Source organism: Triplophysa dalaica, chromosome 22, assembly GCF_015846415.1.
Source record: "Triplophysa dalaica isolate WHDGS20190420 chromosome 22, ASM1584641v1, whole genome shotgun sequence".
Lineage (NCBI taxonomy): Eukaryota > Metazoa > Chordata > Actinopteri > Cypriniformes > Nemacheilidae > Triplophysa > Triplophysa dalaica.
The window spans coordinates 3460217-3482162 of record NC_079563.1 but is presented as its reverse complement, the minus strand read 5'-3'; the positions used below and the strand labels follow the sequence as shown (position 1 = coordinate 3482162).

Genomic DNA, 21946 nt, shown 5'->3' with positions numbered 1-21946 from the left:
TCTATCTAAATACACCGCGGGTCCCCTTACATAGAATTACAGAATATATTTTAAAAAGGTAAAAATGGAAAATACACCTGTTGTAATTTTGTGTGTGAGACAGGTGAGGCATTATCTTGGAGAGCCCCCCGTGGCCATGTTTTGTCATAACATCACTGGGTAGCAGTAGGAAAACGGTGCGTTACAAATGGGATATATCGCCCTCCTAAGGGCCCTTCGGGAAGGCGACAGCATGCAAATCGTCCCTCCAAATAAAGAGGAAATGACGTTGTTTTATTGCTCCTTTTACTTAGTGCATTTTAAACTGACACTTAAGCGATACATTTACATTAACATCTAGTCATTTAGCAGACGCTTTTATCCAAAGCGACTTACAGAGAGTTCAGGGAATTCAGGGAGCAATACGCGATATGTCATGGGCAATAATACAATAGGTGCTAATACAAAATTACTGGTTTCAATAAAAGCTAGACCACTTCTTGTTGAGAGAAAGAGAGAGGGTTAGCTATTTTTACTTTTTCATTCATTTTTCGATATAATTGCGTTTTTCCCTCTGGCGTTTACACATGAAGACCTTAACTCTTCGAAGGGAGTAGGGCATAGGGAGGATCACTTTGGAATGGAACGCAGGGCCTACTTAAATTCCTAGATTATTAATTAATATATTTGTTCTTTTGATTTAACACTGTTCGGTATACTGTTGTTCACCTTTAGGTATGTTCAAGCTTTATGTAGTAATTTGAAAAATGATTGTTTTGTCAAAAACATTAACTTTTGGGTGCATTAACAACCTCTGCAGTTGCACACTTTCACTGTCCAGAGTAGCACATTATCCGTTTTCTTACCTGAACAGTCTAAAACAGTCTCTGTGAGAAAATCTGTAAAATTAGTGATGATGATGATAATTATATTAATAATAATACGCAATGAAAAATAAAGAACTCGTGTTTATAAAATATAATGACACTTTCTTCATTTAAAGGCTGTTTATATTATTGCTAATCGGTTGAATAAAATAGGTTTATAAATCAGCTTTAAAAGTCATACAAATAAATGAATATTAATACATGTAAAAAAATCAAGCCATGACATTACATCAGGCAGGATTTTGTAACAACCATGCGTGTTGAATTCAACCGGCGCTGCGCAAATCAATCGTGGTATGACATTGAAGTACCGCGAGAGCGAGTTCAGAGCACTTGTCAGGGGTTTTTCTCGCGGTACTTCAATATCACGAGCCAATCCTTATGCGCAACGACGCATGAAGTCAAACGTTCGTCTGTTTCGGCGGGTGCCTGTGACGACACACGTCTCTCCGCGCTCAGTCAGTGTGCTCGAACGCGTCATGGCGGAGGCCGGTTGTTTTAGGATGTACAGCTGAAATATGCCTTCTGTTTTATCGGTGTTTCCAGCGTATGGAATACGAGAAACTGTTTCGCATCTAAACGCGAGGTGTACTTGACCGCGGAAGGGAAAACTAAGAAACTCTCGCCTCGGAATAAAGTGTACAAGCTCTTGAGCGTCCAACAGAGAAAGAGTCTGGCAGCGGTGCTCGGGCAGACAGGTAACCAAAAACACCTTTAATGTGTCCGCAGTTGTGTGTAAGATGTGAGGGGACTTCTCTATTAAACACAAAACAGTGCTGCTTTAATGTATTCGGCGGAATATACGTGTATTTGGGAGGGTCTAGAGTGATGAAAACAAACTGAGCGGCGCAGTTATGTTACAGGAATCAACAGCATGATTTTCGGATAATGTTAGCGTTAGTCTGAAAAGAGTTCGAATTCAGTCCGATCAAACTAAAACCCCGAGTTTATTCTTTCAAAAGCTTGTTTTTGTGTATTTAAGACACGCCAGGTACATTTATACTGTATATCCCATTAAGCTCGATCTTTTGAGTGAGGTTGCTCTGTTAGCTTAAGGCTACGGAGTTACTAGCGCGACCCATTGCTAAAATCAATAAGTGATTACATGGGTGCAGATCAGATATAAACGCGTGTTACATATCAGTGTAACACTTAAAAAACATTGGCTGTTTATACAGTGCTCTTTAAAATTGTTAGTCGACCGGCAGACAACTAGCTAACACACGCTTCTCTTTTAAAGCGTTAGCATGTTATACTAACATAGCCAGTCCGGCTAATACAGTAACATGCTGAGGAAGAATTTGAAGTGTACCGCCAATCCAGAGCTACTAGTGGGTCACAAAAGAGAAACATAGTCCTGAGTAAAGATTAAGCGTGTGAACTTTCATACCCTAATGAAGTTCAAAGCGATGGGTGTTTTTGGTAATGTACGCACAGCTACACGGACAGTGGCGCGCCGTCATACCCAGAATGACGCTGCCACAAGCGTTCACGCAGTGAAGGAAAACCCGCGGCTTTCTAGGCCCGAATCCAAGAGGCCTCTCCAGAGAACATCGCACCGAGATTCATTCATTAATACCGACACTTTCATTTTACACGAAACGATAATAAAAAGTTCTGTACGAGTCTTGTGGCTTCTGCTTTGTAAAGCATCTAAAAATGTCTATCGTTGTTCTCTTCCTGAATCTGAATACTGTTATTCCGACAGCATATTTGTAAATATTGAAAAGAAATGTCTTACCTGCTCTGCGATGCAGACAGAATTCATTGAAGGAGAAATGAACACGATGAGAAACAGTTTAAACTCATACAAAAAAATGATGTATTAATTAGCGCATTTGTACACCTGTTTATTCTGTCATCGTGCTTTTATTGGCCAACTCACTGGAGTTCAGAGAAACAACTGGGCAATTCCAGCGTTATGGACGTGACATTTTGCGTTGTGGATGTGACATAAAAACGCTTAGAGTATGAATTTGCTACAAAAGATACTGAACGATTTCTTTTTATTTGACTAAACCCTTGTAAATGGAGTTCAAACATAAAGAAATATCACAAGTTATGTGTGCGTTATGGATGTAACAAAAAACGACACGATCTTGGGGAGACGACAAACTTTGTAGGATTTCTGTGAATTAACTGCACAAACCTGCCACTTTTTTTTACATAACATTAAATGGTTACTTTATTTTATACGAAAAATCATGCACTTAAAATAAAACAAATGCTTTAAAAACTTGAAGAGAGACCTCACATGGGTATCTTATCCAGCAAATGTTGTTTTCTGTGCTTTAAGTATATTAAATAACCTTGGGTAAAAATGATATTTGACTAAATTGACATTTCACAGAATTGCCTATTCTGTTGTTTGTATGTCAGCTGTGGGATGTTTTGTTGTACTGGTCAGTTGTTAATGGAGTTTAACACACATCCGTCTTGTATGCTAACCACAACTATTTCAGGTGATCTGCTCTGAAGTGGACTGCACACAGACCGTACAGGACCTTATTAGACACTGATCCTTTTACATTTGATCCGTTTGAGATGGCTGGACGCAGTGAGGATGAAAGTGTCAGTAACAGCAGTGGAGAGTCAAGGTAAGCAGAACACACATAAATCAGTTTTAATGTGGAGGGCAAAGTAAAGACATAAATTTCTCCAGAAATGATTCTTTCAATGTAACACAAAGGAATACTTCAAACACGATAATTCCCGTCAATATCTAGTGGCATCCCAAAGCATGACTAATTGTCAAATGATTTTATATGACAAACCTAGCGCAAGTGAGAATTGTTTTGTACTGATAACAGTGAGCTGTAATATGTGATTGAGTTTGATTAAAAAACTGAAAAAACACCCCCGAAAAGGTTTATAGGGACAACAATTGTCTTGCTTTTCCGATGTAGTTTTGGTGGTTTTAATCACCAGACAAATCTTTTATTTCTTTCAAAAAGCAACTTGGTAGTATTTTCACTGTATGAAATTTGAAAAGCTTGCATCTCAGAATCTTCAGTAATGTTTTATAAGAAATATTGATGCATGATACGGTGTAATCTGCTCTCGATGATCAAATTACATTTGGTTTAAAAACGTGTGTGTGTGTGTGTGTGTTAGTAACTCAGATGATGAGTCTGGGTCAGGATCAGGATCTGGTTCCAGTTCCAGCAGCAGCAGTTCCAGCAGCAGCCGATCAGGAAGCAGCCAGTCGGGAAGTGGCTCAGATTCAGGGAGCCAATCAGACTCTGACTCTGAGAAGTCCAAGGAGAAAAATGATCAAGGCAATAAAATTGATGGAGCGGCGGTAAGACCTATTTTTTTACCAAAATGTTAAAGTGCCAGAAAGCACATACAGCGTTTATAACATGAATCCATACAGCTGTACCTGTGTTAGACAAAGTACTAAACTTTTCTCTTTTTGCTGTAGTTTTGGAAATCCAACCCCAGTATACTGACGGTGCAAAGGACGGCCATGCTCAGAAAACAACAGCTACAACAACAACAACAGCAACAGCAGCAGCAGCTCCATCATCAGCCACAGAGCACTTCTAACAGCGGCTCAGATGAGGTTCTGTAGCACAGTCACTCTATCAAACACCAATCGCGTGTCGTCTTCTAGTTTCTAATGTCTATATATTTTTTCCCAACAGGACTCCTCAAGTAGTGACTCGGACGATGACTCAAAGAGCAAGAGTAAAGGGTGGGTGTCTGTTGATCCAGAACATGACATGACAGTCCGAAGGATTTCATTTTAAACGTTTGTGCTGTTCTCTGTGTTTAGGTCTGGATCAGACTCTGATTCGGGTTCAGACTCGGGTTCAGGAAGTGGTTCGTCTGAGTCCTCCGCAGAGGGGGGGAAGAGTGAGGAGTCTGTTTCCGACTATGAGCCCAGTCACAAAGTCAAGAGCAGAAAACCTCCAAACAAGTGAGATTTGTGTCAATTCCTTTTTTTACAGTGCTGTGTTTTCAAAGCAGCTTTACCGAAGACATTTTGGTACAGTCAATAAAAAAGATATTCCCTGTGGTCCACTTAATCTTATTTATGTATTCAATATTAGCAACGCGGGGCTATTTTTTTGCTTTCGGGTCTATCTTTGATTCATGGGGCAGTTGTGGCCTAATGGTTAGAGAGTCGGACACGTGACCAGAAGGTTGCCGGTTCGATTTTCAGGGCCGGCGGGTAACGACTGAGGTGGCCTTGAGCAAGGCACCTTACCCCTACTTGCTCCCCAGGCTGTACCCACTGCTCCGGGTGTATGTGTGTTCACCACTTGCTTTATGTGTGTTCACTACTCTCTGGATGTGTTAAATGCAGAGGTCATATTTCACCTGCATTTTGTCACTTAAAAAAAAACATAATCAAAGCTTTGAAAACCCGCTGAAGAATGTCACCTTAAGGCAAGATCTGGTCTAGTAAGTGGCACAGCATTGTTACGCGATGTTTATGCAAAATGTCCATTCATTTTAATATTTATAGCTTGTGTTTCGAGTTCCCCTGCATTTAAGACATTTTGCCCAAACACATTTATTTAGCACATTCTGACTTGACTCTGGCCTATTTAATATTTTTAATATATTTATTATAAAGGTATTTTCTGGTCTAAACAAATTCTGTAAATTAATGTTTTTGGTGCATCAATGTTGCGCTGCACTTTGTGCTGTAACGTGGTTAACCACCTGGGGTCGTCCTCACATGCACCAGTCGACCAAAGGCAAGACGTGAAAATTCTGGTTCGACTATGTAAACTACAAATACAATTGTGTGTTTAAGCATCACAAACACAAAACTACAGATATGTGAAGGAAATAACACAAGACAGAACTAAGTAAAGACAGCATACTAAATAATATTATGAAGCTAACTTTGATTAAGTTTCTCATCACAGTGCAATTGATGTCACCGCAGTCTGGCAGTGATTGATGTGGTACAATTGACTTAACCTGCAAAATCACATGACATCTCATGTTTGTTTTGTTTGATACATTTTACTTAGCTGTTCTGAAAGCACATTTCTTTATTTATAATGCCTTTTAAATAAGTGTGTATTTAGTATGTATGATCTTTGTCTGCTCTCCTCTTAGGGCAATTGCAAGGAATGGTAAAAAGAGTAAACCTCCAAAGCAGCAGGCCTCGCCCTCTTCCTCTGATGATGAGGACGATTATAAGAAAGCTCTGGCCGGCCCGCGACGGCAGGCCACGGTCAACGTCAGCTACAAAGAGGACGAGGAACTGAAGACCGATTCAGATGACCTGGTGGAGGTGGTTGGAGAGGACGTCCCACCACCAGAAGAGGATGAGTTTGAGACACTCGAGAGGGTGATGGAGATGAGGATTGGGCGGAAAGGAGGTGAGGGGCACAAACATAAAATATTTTGGAAGTTTAAAAGATGGAACTTATGAGAAGCATTATTTAAAGCCTGTATTGAAAATGTTTTTTTTTTCAGCGACGGGAGCAGTAACAACAGTTTACGCTGTGGAGGCAGATGGCGACCCCAACGCCGGATTTGACCCCAACAGACAGTCAGGAGACGTGCAATACTTGATCAAATGGAAGAACTGGTCCCACATTCACAACACCTGGGAGACGGAGGAAACCCTCAAACAACAGAACGTGAAGGGCATGAAGAAACTGGACAACTTCAAGAAAAAAGAGCAAGAAAAGAAGAAATGGTATCCGTGCTTTTGGAGAATAATTTCCTGTAGTTTATGTGCATTGATGATGATGATGCTGATTCAGTTTTCTTATGTCTGCAGGCTGAAAACGGCTTCGCCTGAAGATGTGGAATACCTCAACTGTCAGCAGGAACTGATGGACGACCTGCATTCACAATACCAAATTGTAGAGCGAATCATTGGTGAGGAAGCTCTCAACTCTCCAGATTTTGAGGAAACGCAGACAGAGGTTGTTTATTTCTGCTGTGGTTTTAATCTTACAGGACATTCAAATCAGAAGTCGGCCGCAGGTTATCCAGATTACTTGTGTAAATGGCAGGGCCTGCCGTACTTCGAGTGCAGCTGGGAGGATGGAGCGCTCATCGGCAGAAAGTTTCAGAAGTGCATTAATGATTACATGAGCCGCAACCAGTCTAAATCCATCCCGTTCAGAGAATGCAAGGTGAGCGTTTGAGAAGTACTGCGGAGCAGGAAACGCGTCGCCGTCGGTTCACTTCATCTGTGTTGTTTTTTCTAGGTTTTAAAACAGAGACCTCGGTTTGTACCCATGAAGAAACAGCCTCCCTATATCGGTGGAGAAGGTCTGGAGCTGCGGGATTATCAACTGGACAGTCTGAACTGGATGGCCCATTCCTGGTGCAAGTATGTTTTATTCATTTAAAATGAGGTTTATTGCCATTCACATTCATTTGAATTAAATGTTTTTCATTATCTTTACATTCTTCATCTGACAGAGTATGATTAAATGTTGTTAATGATTTTTGTTGTGGCCCCAACTTAAATATTTTGGAGTTTAGCATGTTTTCTTTGGATTTTTTTTTAATGTGATGTATTAAATTCACCTTTATTAACCTCTTTAGGGAAAAGCTGCTGAATTATTTACATTAGAATCATGCGTGTAGAATGAGCACAGTGGATAATTGTGGTTTTTGATATCACCGCTAGCGTCCATGTATAGCGTCAACTCTAGTGTTGATGAAATTTTAAATTACCTGATGAGTTGCTGTATCACTGAGAACTATTTTGCTTTTCCAGAGGGAACAGTTGTATCCTAGCAGATGAAATGGGCTTGGGTAAAACCATCCAAACCATCAGTTTCCTGAATTACCTGTTTAATGAGCATCAGCTGTACGGACCCTTCCTGTTGGTGGTGCCGCTGTCCACACTTACATCCTGGCAGAGAGAGATTCTGCTCTGGGCTCCACAGATGAATGTTGTCGTCTACCTGGGTGATATCAACAGCAGAAACATGGTATGAGTGCATAAAACACGAGAGGGTTCATACTCAACGATTGCTGTTCAATCGGACGGGTTTATAAGCAGTTCATTAAAACGACTAATTGCGAAGTGTGGTGAAGCTTTGCAGCTCTGTTTCACATGTATCTGCTGTTATCTCCAGCCAATGAGACGCAAGTACAGCAGAAAGATGTTATTGTTAAAATGCTTGTTGTGTTTGACTTTACATTGGAAGCAAAAGAGGGAGGTTTTTGTGAGTTAGAGAACTTTCAGTTCAGTTTTTCAAGGCTAGAGACAACATCCACCAGAATTACACCTGAAGCAGATTCCCTCGGTCCGACTTCCATCATCTGTGGGCTCTGTGTCTTTTTTCCCCACATAATTGCGAGTGAAGGCTTGTTATCTGTGAGTCGGTACATGTCTGTGTTCTGCTAATTTTAAGTGTTTGATTCTTGTTTAGATCCGGACACATGAATGGATGCATCTGCAGACCAAACGCTTAAAGTTGAACATCCTTCTCACTACTTATGAAATTCTGCTCAAAGATAAGGTACGTCTTTTACTTTCCATTAGGATTGTAACAATATCACCATCTCACTGTACGATAATACCTCTGTATAAGGTCCACGGTGAGATATTTATTGCAATATTTTAAATAAAACATGATGGAAACGTGTCATAAGCATCCTCTTAATCCTCTCAACATAACTGTGGCTCAGTGGGATAAATTACATAAATTGTATTAGATGAGTCAAATTACCTAAAGATCCCTTTTATAAAATAAAATAAAAATATCAAATTCAGCATATCCACGTTTACAAAGTCTGCAGAAAACACAGTGGCCTCTGCTGTTCAAAACATGTATTGCGATTCATTTAACATCTCAACTGACTTGAATTGTCACATATTATAATAGATTTTCAGCCGGCTCACGGTGAATCGTTCCATGCCTAGTTATCAGTATGTGTTTCTCTTGGAAACGGAACCCATGACCATTCTCTCTTCTCATGCAGTGCTTTACCAATTCAGCTATAGGTTACCATTAAACAGATAGATATATCAAAATAGTAGTCCATTAAATAAAGCATGAAACACTACTATATAGTTTCTAGTGAGAAACTTCAGCTACAAGATCTCCACTGTGATAGTAACAGAGTAATAAAGATGAACTCCAATACTGCATTTGGATTACCTGAACATTTTAACAGGTGTGAGAGCGGTATCAAGAGGGAGGAAACTGTTCTTGTTTTCGTGTGACTCAGCTGATTGTTTTCCAACCTCTTGACCTGCATCAGCATTCATTAAAATATCTCTAGAGAATGTGTGAAAACACACAGATCATCCATAGGCCTCACGTTGCTTTTTTAAAGATAGGTTAACAAACACAGTTTCTGCCAATCTAATATTAATCTTGAGTACCTATACAGTAGTATTGCATACTTCGTATATTCCAAGAGTATTAGTTTAATCAAAATGAAAAAGGGGGATACAGCTGTACCATTATCTACGGAAAAAGACGAGCCCCTGGAGGAGGGCAGCGGTCACAGAATTACAGCACGAGCACACAATACATCATTGCATGAATCCCTTTGTGTTGTTTACATTATGCGTGTTCGCGGCGATTGCCTACAAAACACCGAAATATGACTTATTTTGACTACAACGTACGTAAAGAAACACAGCTCATCTTCTCTCACTATCACAAGAGTAACAAGCTCAAGCTTTAGGCCCACAGTGCAGCCAATCTTGACACAAGACAGCCAATCTTGATAAGCGGGACTTCCTATCGCGTGTCTGCTGGCGCATGGGTGAGCTATTTCTTTCGCCTTATTGCGGGTGTGCTTTTCCAGGAGAATTGCCCAGTAAAAGGAATAGGATCCCTGTTATGAAACAAGTTGGAGTGCTGGGGAGTGTATCAAGAACAGATATACGTCAAAGTTGCCTGGTTCAAGTTCAACAGTGTAAAGAAGTCAGAATGCCCGAAATAGCATGTAACCCCATCTTTAACAATGTTTTCCTATGTATAAAGATAAAATGAAATGTAATAAACCTTCAAGCCAGGGTCTCTTAAAAAAAAGTTTTTTCGTTTGTCCTGCAGTCATTTTTAGGGAACGTGAGCTGGGCGTTCATTGGTGTAGATGAAGCCCATAGGCTGAAGAACGACGACTCGCTTCTCTATAAGACCATGATGGAGTTCAAGTCTAACCACAGACTGCTCATCACAGGCACACCTCTGCAGAACTCCCTCAAAGAGCTCTGGTCTCTACTGCATTTCATCATGCCCGAAAAGTGAGGAAACTTTTGCTTTCGCTTTCACTTCAGTGTTTAGTGTGTGACTTGATTTGAATGAAGATCTTGGATTAGATCTGTGGCTGATCCGTGTTGCATGTGTGCAGGTTTCACTCATGGGAGATGTTCGAAGAGGATCACGGGAAAGGCAGAGACTCGGGCTACACCAGCCTTCATAAAGAGCTAGAGCCTTTTCTGCTGCGTCGAGTCAAGAAGGACGTGGAGAAATCTCTGCCTGCCAAGGTGGAGCAGATCCTCAGGGTGGAGATGAGCGCCATTCAGAAACAATACTACAAGTAAGAGAACTTCATGTTGTACAGCAATAATAAAAGGGCACCCGTTCCTGGCTTCATGTTGGTTTAATGTCATAACACACGTCCCAGTTACAGTTGTTACCATCTATCCAATAAATCAGCCTTTTTACAATGAAAAACCCACAAAAATCGCCACACAATTTAACCTGCAGATGGAAGGTTTACTGGGATTGTTTTGTCTGAACTGAACTCTCGAGACATTTGGATAATCAGAAGCTCTCTGTGCACATCTTTGTTTAGGTGGATATTGACACGGAACTATAAAGCTCTGAGCAAAGGCACTAAGGGAAGCACATCAGGCTTTCTGAACATCATGATGGAGCTGAAGAAGTGCTGTAACCATTGCTACCTCATCAAACCCCCTGAAGAAAACGAGTTCTACAGCAGACAAGAGGGACTACAGGTGTGTGTGTGTGTGTGTGTGCGCGCGTTCATGCCTTCACCTGATGTGACATCATTCATCTAAGGTCTGAACATGGCATGAGAATGCCAAGTAGGAGAAACGATTCAACACTTTTAGAAACGTACCTAGCATATAATTTTTTTTAATGGTTGAACCATAAAGCCGGTGAGAAATTAGAGTTGTAGCAAATGATCTGGGGTTCTGTGTGCAGCACCTGATTCGCAGCAGTGGGAAACTGGTGCTTTTGGATAAACTGCTGGTTCGGCTGAAGGAACGAGGTCACCGCGTGCTCATCTTCTCTCAGATGGTCCGGATGCTGGACATCCTGGCCGAGTACCTGAAGTCCAGGCAGTTCTTATTTCAGGTGAGGGGAAGACGCTGGTTCGGCGCAGGAAACCGTCTCCGCTTAACCTCAGTGTTTATGTATCAGATGTGAAAATGTTTGTGTTTTCAGAGACTGGACGGTTCTATAAAGGGTGAAATGAGGAAGCAGGCACTGGATCATTTTAACGCCGAAGGTTCAGAGGTACGTGTGCTTCATGTGTATTCATACTGCAGCATGCGCGTTATGCTTTCTATTGTGTCAATGGTAAAGGGACAGTTTGCCCAAAATAAATACAATTCTATCATCATTTACTCACCCTCGGGTTGTTTCAAACCTTTGTAATGTTTTGTTCTGCTAAACACAAAGGAAGCTATTTGGAAGAACGTTGGTAACCAAATGGTAATTTCCTGCCATAGTAGGGTAGATAAATACTATGGAAGTCAATGGGGATGAGATCTGACATTCTTCCAAATATCTTCCTTTGTGTTTACCAGAACAAAGACATTTATACAGGTTTGGAACAATCTGAGGGAGAGTACAAGATGTCAGAATTTTCATTTTTTGGTGAACTGTCCCTTAAACGGCAATAGAAAAAAAAGTTCCAAAAACAAGTAAACAAATTGGTATATTACTAATATTAGATTTCTGTTTGATTTTGCAGGACTTCTGCTTCCTGTTGTCCACGCGAGCGGGCGGTCTGGGCATTAATCTGGCTTCTGCTGATACAGTGGTCATTTTCGACTCTGACTGGAACCCTCAGAATGACTTACAGGCCCAGGCCAGAGCTCACAGGATCGGACAGAAGAAACAGGTCTGCCCTATACACAAGCACATAAGCAGACGCTCGGATGCCATGAGCACATACATCACTCACTTGTTTTTGCTGTGTTTTCTTTAAGGTGAATATATACCGTCTGGTGACAAAGGGCTCAGTTGAGGAGGAGATTATTGAGAGAGCCAAGAAGAAAATGGTATTGGATCATCTGGTGATTCAGAGGATGGACACTACAGGGAAGACGGTTCTTGACACGGGTGCTGCTCCTTCCAGGTACAACATGCGTTATAACCCGACAAACTGTAATTTTACACTGAAGGTGTTATTCTGATTAACGCTGCAAAATCTTACCGTGCTTGTCTGAATCCACCTCAGTTCCACTCCGTTCAACAAGGAGGAGCTGTCTGCTATCCTGAAGTTTGGTGCAGAAGAGCTCTTTAAAGAGCAGGAGGGAGAAGAGCAGGAACCACAGGTCTGTCCTGTTACCAGCTCAGACGTTCACATCACAACATTACTTTTGCCTGGTTTTCAGCCCATCCTCTGGGCTTTACTAAGAAGATCAAATTCTCGAAAGGTTGTTCTTTTTTCCATCCTTGTGGTGTTTGTGTCATTGACAGGAGATGGATATTGACGAGATCCTGAAGAGAGCAGAGACCAGAGAGAATGACCCTGGACCATCAACTGTAGGAGAAGAACTCCTCTCACAGTTTAAGGTAGTTTTACTCTTCAGCACTTACTCTCTCACATGTCCCTTTTCCTCACAAGTAACAGTTATTCACGATGAACACGCCTTTACGTGCAGGTGGCCAACTTCTCCATGATGGACGATGAGGAAATCGACATGGACACGGATAGACACAATAAGAACTGGGATTCAATTATCCCCGAGGAGCAGCGGAGGAGACTGGAGGAGGAGGAGCGACAGAAGGAGCTTGCAGAGATCTATTTACTGCCCCGCATGAGGAAATGTGCTAAACAGGCTAGTCATACCTTACAAAGTTTGCTAGATCTGCTATTGTGTTTGAAGTGTAGACGTGTGTGAGACTCCACGAAAGAAGAATTGCATCCCGTTCTAGACATTTGATTTTTATCAATCAGCTTTGAGAGAGAGAGAGACACACGAATACAGATCATCACAGGCCTAAAATACTCAAAACAGTGTGCTGGGTTTTATTTTGTACAGAGCAGCTTTAATGGAAATGAGGGCAGACGCAGCCGGAACAGGCGATACTCGGCTTCAGACAGTGACTCTACCTCAGAAAGAAAGCGGCCCAAGAAACGAGGAAGACCTCGAACCATTCCACGAGAGAACATTAAGGGCTTCACTGATGCAGAGATACGCAGGTAAAGCACCGTGTGTGTGTCACAGTAAGAGTAACAATGTGAATGTATCACAATGTTGCTGATTTTGGTGTAAACTCAGAAAACAAACTGGGATTGATGGCAATTATTAGATCCAATAAACTTTATTTTAAACTAAAATTTTATCATAACAAAAACCCCTTCACATTATGTATTAAAATACACCAGATGTAGTTTTGTGTTTGTCTAAAATGCACACGTGAAGACACTACATGCCATCATACTGCCCAGCCCTGTGTCAGTAATACCACATATTTTGTTTACACAGGTTTATCAAAAGCTACAAGAAGTTTGGTGGTCCTTTAGAAAGGTAAACAGCCATCATACTTTTATTTGGAAGCATTTCTGGCATGGCCTGTCTCTGACCTCACTCTCTGCATTTGACAGACTGGATGCTATCGCTCGTGATGCTGAGCTGGTGGATAAATCCGAGCATGATCTTCGGCGGCTGGCTGAGACTGTTCACAACGGCTGTGTGAGGACGCTGAAGGAGAATCCCTGTGGACCTGAGAGAACCTCGGGTAAGACCAAAATACTACTAGATTTACAAAAGTCTGTTTATGGAAACTGTGTGGGTGATTCTCACGAAACCACTGAAGCATCATGACAGTAAAGATTTGAATTATATAACATACATTTCGGGAACACAAAAAGTGATCATAATAAAGATAATTATGGTCTCCCTTGGACAAAACATAATTTTGACACGGGAATTCATTTTTTATTTTATCGCTTTTTTTCCTGCTGATATTCTCATAAACAGTTTCAAACAATCTCCAAATCCAGCCGTATATCCACCGTTTATGTAACATCTATCACTGAAATGCTGTGACTGAACAAACACACCTAAACTTCACTATTGCAAGAGTAATGAGCTGCAGGCCCACAGTGCAGCCAATCTTGTTGTTAAGCCGGTCTCGCTTGTCGGGCGTCCAACTCGCTTTTTACAAGTTGACCATGTTGAGCCTGAGAAGCCTGCATGTTTATCAGTATAAAGAAGTCAAAATGAACAAAACACCGTTGCAGCACCCCTTTAAGGCCTTTTTCTTTAAACATGTCATGTTAAATTAATATAAACAGAATTTTTTGATTTGTTCAAGTTTTCTTAAGAAATTTCCTGAAAAATCACCTTTTTATTCTTGCTGGTGACATCAGGAGGCAGGAGAGGGAAGGTTAAAGGACCCACCTTCAGGATCTCAGGGGTTCAGGTCAATGCCAAACTGGTGATCTCTCACGAGGAGGAGCTGGCACCTCTACACAAGGCCATACCTGCTGACCCTGAAGAGAGAAAGAGGTAACCACACACTGACAAGAGCAGAACTACACCTAAGGACATAGACATTGTGTCAGAATTAGCATTGCGGCTGTGAAAAAAAATTGTGACTCAAAATTCTTCTGTGGGAAATCCTGCTTCCCATAGCTGTGTAACAAACGTCTTGTAGATGGATAAATGGTTTAATCTGTTTTCATGATGTCTTCAGGTATATAATCCCGTGTCATGCAAAGGCAGCTCATTTTGACATTGAGTGGGGAAAAGAGGACGACTCCAGTCTGCTCATCGGCATCTATGAGTACGGTTATGGCAGCTGGGAAATGATCAAGATGGACCCGGATCTCAACCTCACCCACAAGGTACACAAAGACATTTGTCTTTATTCTGTTACAGTTGATTTCTGGATTATGTTTACATTTATGCATTTGGCAGATGCTTTAAGGGCTTATATTGCAATGTCCTATACATTTATACATATGAATGTGCAATCCCCTGGGATCAAACCCATGACCTTGCTTTGTTGACAATGCTCTTACCACTGAGCTACAGGAAAGCTTGTTAGAGCTCATGGATTTTTCTGCTAGCCTGGTCAAATAAATGGTCAAAGAAATGAAGCGTTTATTATTTTTATCGTGGGTTTATTTTAACTGAAAGAGACGGAATATTTTATCAAATCTGGGGGAAATATATTATATAAAGGTTATAAACTGATTTGCATTTTAGTTCGTGAAATAACTAGTGAACTTTTCATGACTATAGAAATGAAAGCATTTTGAGCTGTTAATTCATAAAATCGTTCCGGACTGTTAATAAATGCCGTCATTCGGTTAATATGTTTTGACCTGTTTTAAGTCTGGTCTAAAATCTTAATGGCTTTAATATATTTTCTTGATCAATCACACTGATTTTTAGTTGGTATAAATGTGCATGCTCATATTTTACAAGGAAATGACCTATGAGCGGTTGATGCTGATCGATGTACTGTTAATAAGTGCCGTCATTCGGTTGTTAATATATTAATGTTTCAGCGCGTTATCTTAATGTATAGCTTGATGTAAGATTGCCTATTCCATAATAAATAAAGCAGTGTGTCGTCACAGATTTAAAGCGTAAATGGTCTCTCTGTCTCCGTTTATGTGTGTGTTAGAATAATTTTTGAATAGTTCTCCTCCATCTTCGAGTATTATTTTTGCTTTAAATGCCCATCCCTAATGTCAACCCTTTGACGCGTACGATTACACCGGTGTGATTGGAACATTCAGCGCTTTGGCTGGCACTGAGCCAGAGACACGCAATCCTGCCACACACATCACAACTATGCAGTGCTTTCAACCACATAATGTTTATTTTTGGCTTCAGACATATACAAGTGCCTATAAGCACAAAATAAGCAAAAAAGAGTTTGTGAAGGACACACACTAATGTCTATAAAAGTGCAAATAACAATCTCCTCAAATATAATTTGACGGATGTCCTTTATTCACATCAGATTCTCAGTATCTGAAATGTAAGCAATTGTTAAGATCACTCTATTCTTCTACCAGTTCACTGGGCACTTTTGTGTATTTTGAGAGAAATGAGTTGAGATGTAAATCCGACAGATCTCAGACCGCGGCAGAAAGAAACATGATGGTGGCCACTTAACGCGATCATTATAAAAGTGTTTAAATAACGAAACACATTCACATATTTGACAATCGGAATATCAGATATTTCATGACATAGTTAACAGTTTGTGAATTTTTTGAGTAAAAGATAAAATTGATGTAAAAGCAAAACAGCTCTGAGTTGTCTCACATGATAAGCAGTGCTGCGACGCCATGGAAATGTTAAAGTGATACCTTGGAAAAACTCATTTTAAACATTTTAAATTTATTTGTGAAAAATAAATGACTTGTGTCTCTTAAGTCATCTCTGAAATCATCTTTAATGTTAAATTAAATGTGGCACGTTGTTTCGCTACAGAACTCAGAACAGCGTCCTGAGTTGTAGCGTAGTGCCACCGACAGGCACAGAATGGCGGCGCCGGTGTGTGTACACTCAGAAAACAATATGTTCATTTTTACAAACAATAAATGTTCATTTTCTGCATCCGGTGTGCGACCCCCTTTAGCATTCGGTAATCACTCCGCTCTGAGTCCACTCCGGGTTTTTCAGTGGTGTTTTCTGACTGAAGCGTGTTAATCTTGGTTTTGGAGAAGTGCATGTTAGGCTGCGGCTGAGATAGATATGTTTCACAGCCAAAAGGCAGAAAAAAATTATTGCACTCTAGAATTTTGCACAAGAATCACTTTTCAGAAAACATTGTTTGGTTGGTTGATTGGATAAAAAAACAATGCACAACCAAATTATATATATATGGTTGATTATTTGTCAAATATTTTCATTAGATTAAAAACTGGCAATCTTAATCTCCCCTTAAAACACTATTGGTCTCGACATGTCAGTTAAAGGAATATTGGCCTGAAAAATAAATTCAGTCAGAAGAATTTTTGCATTTTGATCCATGGGAGGAGGTTCTTGTCCAAGATTTAACAGTACACCGGCCCGTCCCTCAGCCCCTCAATGCGGTGAAGTCTTTCTGTACCCGTAGCAGAGTAAACACCCTCAAGCTGAATGTTTCCATCACTGTGCTTCTCTGTAGGGATGGTGTTCTTGGGGTCATGGTCAGCATTTCTCCCTTCAAAAACATGAGTTAATTTTTGTCTCGCAGCACTTTCTCCAAACCTTTTCTGAATCATTTTGATGTTCATTGTCAAACTTGAGATGAGCCAGGCGGGCCTTCTTGGGCAGGAGGACCTTGCGGGTGCTTCAGGATTTCAATGCATTGTGTCATAGCGTGTTACCAATGGTTTGCTTGCTAACTGTGGTCCCAACTGTCTTGAAATCAATAACAGGCTTCTTCCATGTAGTTCTGGGGGGATCTTTAACCTTACTCGTGATCATCTTCACTCCATTGGGGTAATCTTGCAGGGAGCTCCAGAACAAGGGCAATTTATAGTAATTTAGTATTTCTTCTATTTCCAAATAATTGCACAAACAGTTGACTCTTTCTCACCAAGCTTCTGTCTGTAGCCTATTCAAGGTTTGTGCAGGTCTCCAATCTCGTCCCTGACATCCTTTAAAACCTTTTTGGTCTTGACCATGGACATAATAAGCTGTACTTTCTTAAAGTGACAGGACTAATCTGCGGTCCATATAGGCACATAACCAATCTGTTGAGCCAGAATTATTTCTCCTTGGTAGGGGATCAAAAACGTATTTTCACCGAATGAAATGCAAATCAATTTATAACCTTTATAGCATTTTTTCCCCCGATTTCTTTGGTTGATATTAAGTTTCTATCAGTTAAAATAAACCTACCATAAAAATTATACATACTTCATTATTTTGTAAGCAGGCAAACTTACAAAATCAGCAGGGGACCAAATAATAATTTCCCTCACTGTATGTGACCTGGCCCTGAGGAATCACTTTTCAGTTTTTGTTTATATTTGCCATCTTTAGTGTCAATCGCTGCTTTAAAAGATGAACTTTTTCTTCGTTGTAGCTCCTTCCAGATGATCCTGATAAGAAGCCCCAGGCCAAACAGCTACAGACACGAGCCGACTACCTCATCAAGCTATTGAGCAAAGACCTGGCCAAGAAAGAAGCCCAGAAACAGTCTGGCACGGTGAGTTGTGCTGGCTACTCGCAGCACGCAAAAATACTCAGTGAACATCCACACAAAGCAGTCAGTTCATTATAATATTTTAAAGATTTATATTGAAATATTTGAAGACAAGTCCTAGTAACGTAGCAAGAACATGTTTTACATTTTACAACATTTTCAGAACAAGAACCACATGTACATACATGGATAAATAGTCTAGCGACAGGCGCTGATGCTGTCACTTCTGTTCCGTAGGCAAACTCGCGGAAGAGGAAGCCAAGGGGGAAGAAAAATAAAGCTGTGAAACCGAAGGTTGATGAGGTGATGAACAGTCTGTCCTCAGCTCCTCCGTCAGATAAGAGCTCTGAAGATGAGGATGACAAAGACGAAGAGGAAAAGGTTTGTGTTGCTCACGGTGGTCAGATGGTGTTTTGGGCCGGGAATTCAAGTGTTTATCTGTGTGTGTTCTCACAGGAACCTGCTGTGGTGAAAGCGCCTAACAGGAGAGGAGGCGTCACCGAGCGAACGGTTAAGGACGAGGAGGAGGAGGAGGAAGAAGAAGAGTCGTCGTCTGAGGAAGAGGAGCCTGAGATTAAAGAGCAGGAGGAGGAGATAAAGAAGGTGGTGAAAAAAGAGATCAAAAAGGAGAAGAAAGAGGAGGGCCGGGACAGCAAAGAACGAGAACCAAAAGAGAAGGAAATCAAGCCCGATCCCGTTCACAGAGAGGAAGAGTCTCCCACAGAGAAGGTACAGTCAATAACACATCTGATATATGACGAGAGCGACTGGTTTTAGAGAAGGCAGTTGGCCACTGTTGTCTTTGTGCTGGGTATTAGGTACAGTATTTGCATAAACAGCCGTTGATTTGTCTTCTCAGGCTGTCGATGTGAAAGCAGAAGTGCGGGAGAAGGCGGCGGACACACCTGTGCCTGTCTCTGCAGGAGGAGAGAATATTCCAGCATCTGAGGAGTCTGAAGAACTGGACCAGAAGACCTTCAGCGTGGTGAGTTAGATGGGTTGTTGCCTTCTAATGTGAACATTATGAGATTGATATATAGTATAAAAAAAAAGTTTAGATTAGTAGAGCTGTGTATAATACATTTTAAGGACATGATGTTTGTATATTTCAGTGTAAGGAACGTATGAGGCCGGTTAAGGCAGCACTAAAGCAGTTGGATCGTCCAGAGAAGGGCCTGTCTGAGCGAGAGCAGCTTGAGCATACACGCCAGTGCCTGATCAAAATCGGAGATCACATCACAGAGTGTCTCCGAGAATACACCAACCCTGAACTGATCAAACAGTGGAGGAAGTAAGAGCGCTTCATTCATTTTCATTATATCAATGAAGCTTGATACTGAGTGACGATTGGTTGTTAACACTTTTATTTTCTTCCAGAAATCTTTGGATATTTGTTTCCAAATTCACAGAATTTGATGCAAGAAAACTGCATAAACTCTATAAGCACGCCATCAAGAAGAGACAAGAAAATGCTCAGGTACGACCGCATCAACATCAAGGTTTCTGGGATTTGTGCTGTGTTTTAAATGCACTACTGTTGTTATAACTGAAGTTTGTCATTGTGATTTCAGACATTGGAACAGAACACTAGCACTGTAAATACACAAAGCGCCAAACATTCAGGTTTGTCTTCACACGTGTATCTACTATGGCTTAAATGTCTTGTTTGCGTACACGTGTATAACGCTGAACGCTGTTGTGTTGTCAGATACGGAGCGGATAAAGGAGTCGCAGCAGGACGACAGCAGCAGAGACAGCAGCAGCTCTGACAGACATCACTCATCTCGCTACCATGAACACGGCAAAGATCGTCACCCATCCGACTCGTACAGGAAGAGTACAGACTCTCGGAAGAGACCGTATCCCTCCTTCAGCAACGGCAAAGATCACCGAGATCGAGACCACTACAGAGAGCGAGATCGACCGGACAGCAGGTCAGTGAACGCACGTTCTTATCTGACTTGACAAAAAGTCGATCTTGTGCCGTCTAGTGTGTGAATTGAAGAAATTTGACGATGGTGACATTTCGCAGATATTACAGCGACGCCAAGCACAGGAAGGTAGACGATCATCTCTCCAGCAGAGACCACCGGTCAGACGGCAGTTCAAAGGAATCCAGGGCTCAATCGGAACACCGCTCTCACTCCGAGCACCGCTCCGGCTCGGACTACACTCACCACAAATCCTCAAGGGACTACCGATACCATTCGGACTGGCAGATAGACCACCGGGTTTCAGGCAGCGGCCAGCGCTCGCCCCGGGAGCAGCGCTCACCGTATGACTCTCGCTCGCCCTTCGAGTACTCGTCCGATCACAGAAGCACACCGGAACGGGTCTGGAGCAGCCGCAAGACATAACGCTTTTCTTCTACTTCATCTCCTCCAATCAGCCATAGACACAAACACACAGGAAATGCCTTAAGGGTCTGTCGGGGTTCAGGGAGCGCAGCTCTGGCCTCACCTGGGAGGAAACATAAATCCGCTTATTTTTGTATTTAAGAATCGGCTGCATCCTTCGCAGCTGCCGCAGAGTAATTTTTTTAAATCGTTATTTTTATAAATTGACTTTCCTGTTTTTCTTCGTTTGTTTGTTTTTAAACTTGAGAAGAGACAAATCCACGTTTCACCGTCACTGATCCAGACACGTAACGCGGTTCATGAAAGGATGCTAAATACGCTAGTCTTTATCATGCTTGAGGGTGTTCCGAAGGACTGGGGTTTACCTTCCAAAGTACCTCGTTTACAGTGTTTAGTGACCACCTTGCCAATTTTGATCATTCATGTTGGAATTATTATTTAAAAATATGTTTTGGCTGTAAAATAATCTGGGCTTTTTCGTGTACGTCCGATCATGTCGCTTTCTCACATTGTACTACTGTAAATTATTGTAAAGTAAATCAAATGGGCTTTTCTCAGGCTGGTGTAGTTACCCCACCCTCAACTTTCTCCCCATCAACTCAGGCTATTTTCTCGATCGTTTTGATTACTAGAAATCAAACTAGGTCTGAATATATTCCATGTGTTTATTCTGTATGAAATTTTTCTTTGGATTCTCTTTTTTTTGTCGTTTACTCCTAATTTGTGCGGTAGTCCTCGTCAAATTCCTGCACCCTGATGAGACGACGAGATGAAAAGGACATGAGCGGGTTAATTGTATCCAGAGGCACGTGTGAGGTCTCACTGGAACATGCTCATCATCATCTTTCCTCTTGTTTTCTAGAACTGTTGGCAATAATGTAATATTTTCTATGCAGCCCAAATGTATTTGTGGTGACCGGCCCGAGTCAGAATGCTGTTACAGGAAACACTGATGTATATAGAACTCTATATTTCAAATCCAAATTTACACTGAAATGCATGGATTTTTAGAGTAATTGTTTTATATAATTGTTTATGAAGTCATTAAACTCAAATCACTGTTTTCACCTGCAATCCGACTTGGTTCAAAATAGTGTTGGGAACATATTTGATTTGTCAATGAGAATACACAGTGAGGTTTATTTTTGATGATACAGATGATAAAAGTCTAGAACCTTGAGTGTATTTTATTCCATCCAGTACAATCTTGTTGCATTGCTCAGCATTTTGACCTGACACACGATCACAGATGAATTGAAGAGATTTGGTCGCTTTGTCACCGGTTATGCGTTCTTTGAATAGTCTTTATGCAAACAGTCTGAGACAGAAATACAGAGAGATTTTCATAATCCCAGCAACAGAAGATCTGCTTTGACAGCCTGAGGGGTGTAATGAGAATTGACTT

At 41.2% G+C, this 21946-nt stretch overlaps 1 protein-coding gene across 2 annotated transcripts; it reads left to right on the top strand.

The window, feature by feature from the left end:
- The first annotated feature begins 1314 nt into the window (after positions 1 to 1314).
- Positions 1315 to 21615, top strand: chd1 (chromodomain helicase DNA binding protein 1). Of its 2 annotated transcripts, XM_056735884.1 has the most exons (37): positions 1315 to 1564; positions 3329 to 3463; positions 3981 to 4167; positions 4291 to 4431; positions 4514 to 4563; positions 4645 to 4788; positions 5946 to 6211; positions 6309 to 6534; positions 6619 to 6719; positions 6801 to 6979; positions 7055 to 7179; positions 7573 to 7789; positions 8234 to 8323; positions 9872 to 10062; positions 10170 to 10358; positions 10617 to 10779; positions 10991 to 11143; positions 11234 to 11305; positions 11766 to 11915; positions 12004 to 12152; positions 12255 to 12351; positions 12497 to 12592; positions 12682 to 12858; positions 13063 to 13223; positions 13510 to 13551; positions 13629 to 13762; positions 14397 to 14535; positions 14723 to 14873; positions 18065 to 18187; positions 18422 to 18565; positions 18641 to 18913; positions 19044 to 19169; positions 19297 to 19475; positions 19562 to 19661; positions 19756 to 19807; positions 19893 to 20118; positions 20217 to 21615. In XM_056735884.1, exons 2-37 carry the CDS (start codon positions 3411 to 3413, stop codon positions 20539 to 20541), a joined length of 5391 nt encoding a protein of 1796 aa, XP_056591862.1. In that variant the 5' UTR covers positions 1315 to 1564; positions 3329 to 3410; the 3' UTR covers positions 20542 to 21615. The 2 variants fall into 2 exon arrangements, with proteins under 2 accessions (XP_056591862.1, XP_056591861.1); XM_056735883.1 differs by having other exon boundaries at positions 6619 to 6979.
- The last annotated feature ends 331 nt before the right edge of the window (positions 21616 to 21946 follow it).

What these genes read in the sequence shown, in the direction of transcription:
- chd1 (XM_056735883.1), top strand. Translation starts at nt 3,411, where the DNA reads ATGGCTGGACGCAGTGAGGATGAAAGTGTCAGTAACAGCAGTGGAGAG. An exon ending in ATCTCAACCTCACCCACAAG is followed by an intron (nt 14,874 to 18,064) that starts GTACACAAAGAC and finishes TCTTCGTTGTAG; the next exon opens with CTCCTTCCAGATGATCCTGA. An exon ending in CTGATCAAACAGTGGAGGAA is followed by an intron (nt 19,476 to 19,561) that starts GTAAGAGCGCTT and finishes ATTTTCTTCCAG; the next exon opens with AAATCTTTGGATATTTGTTT.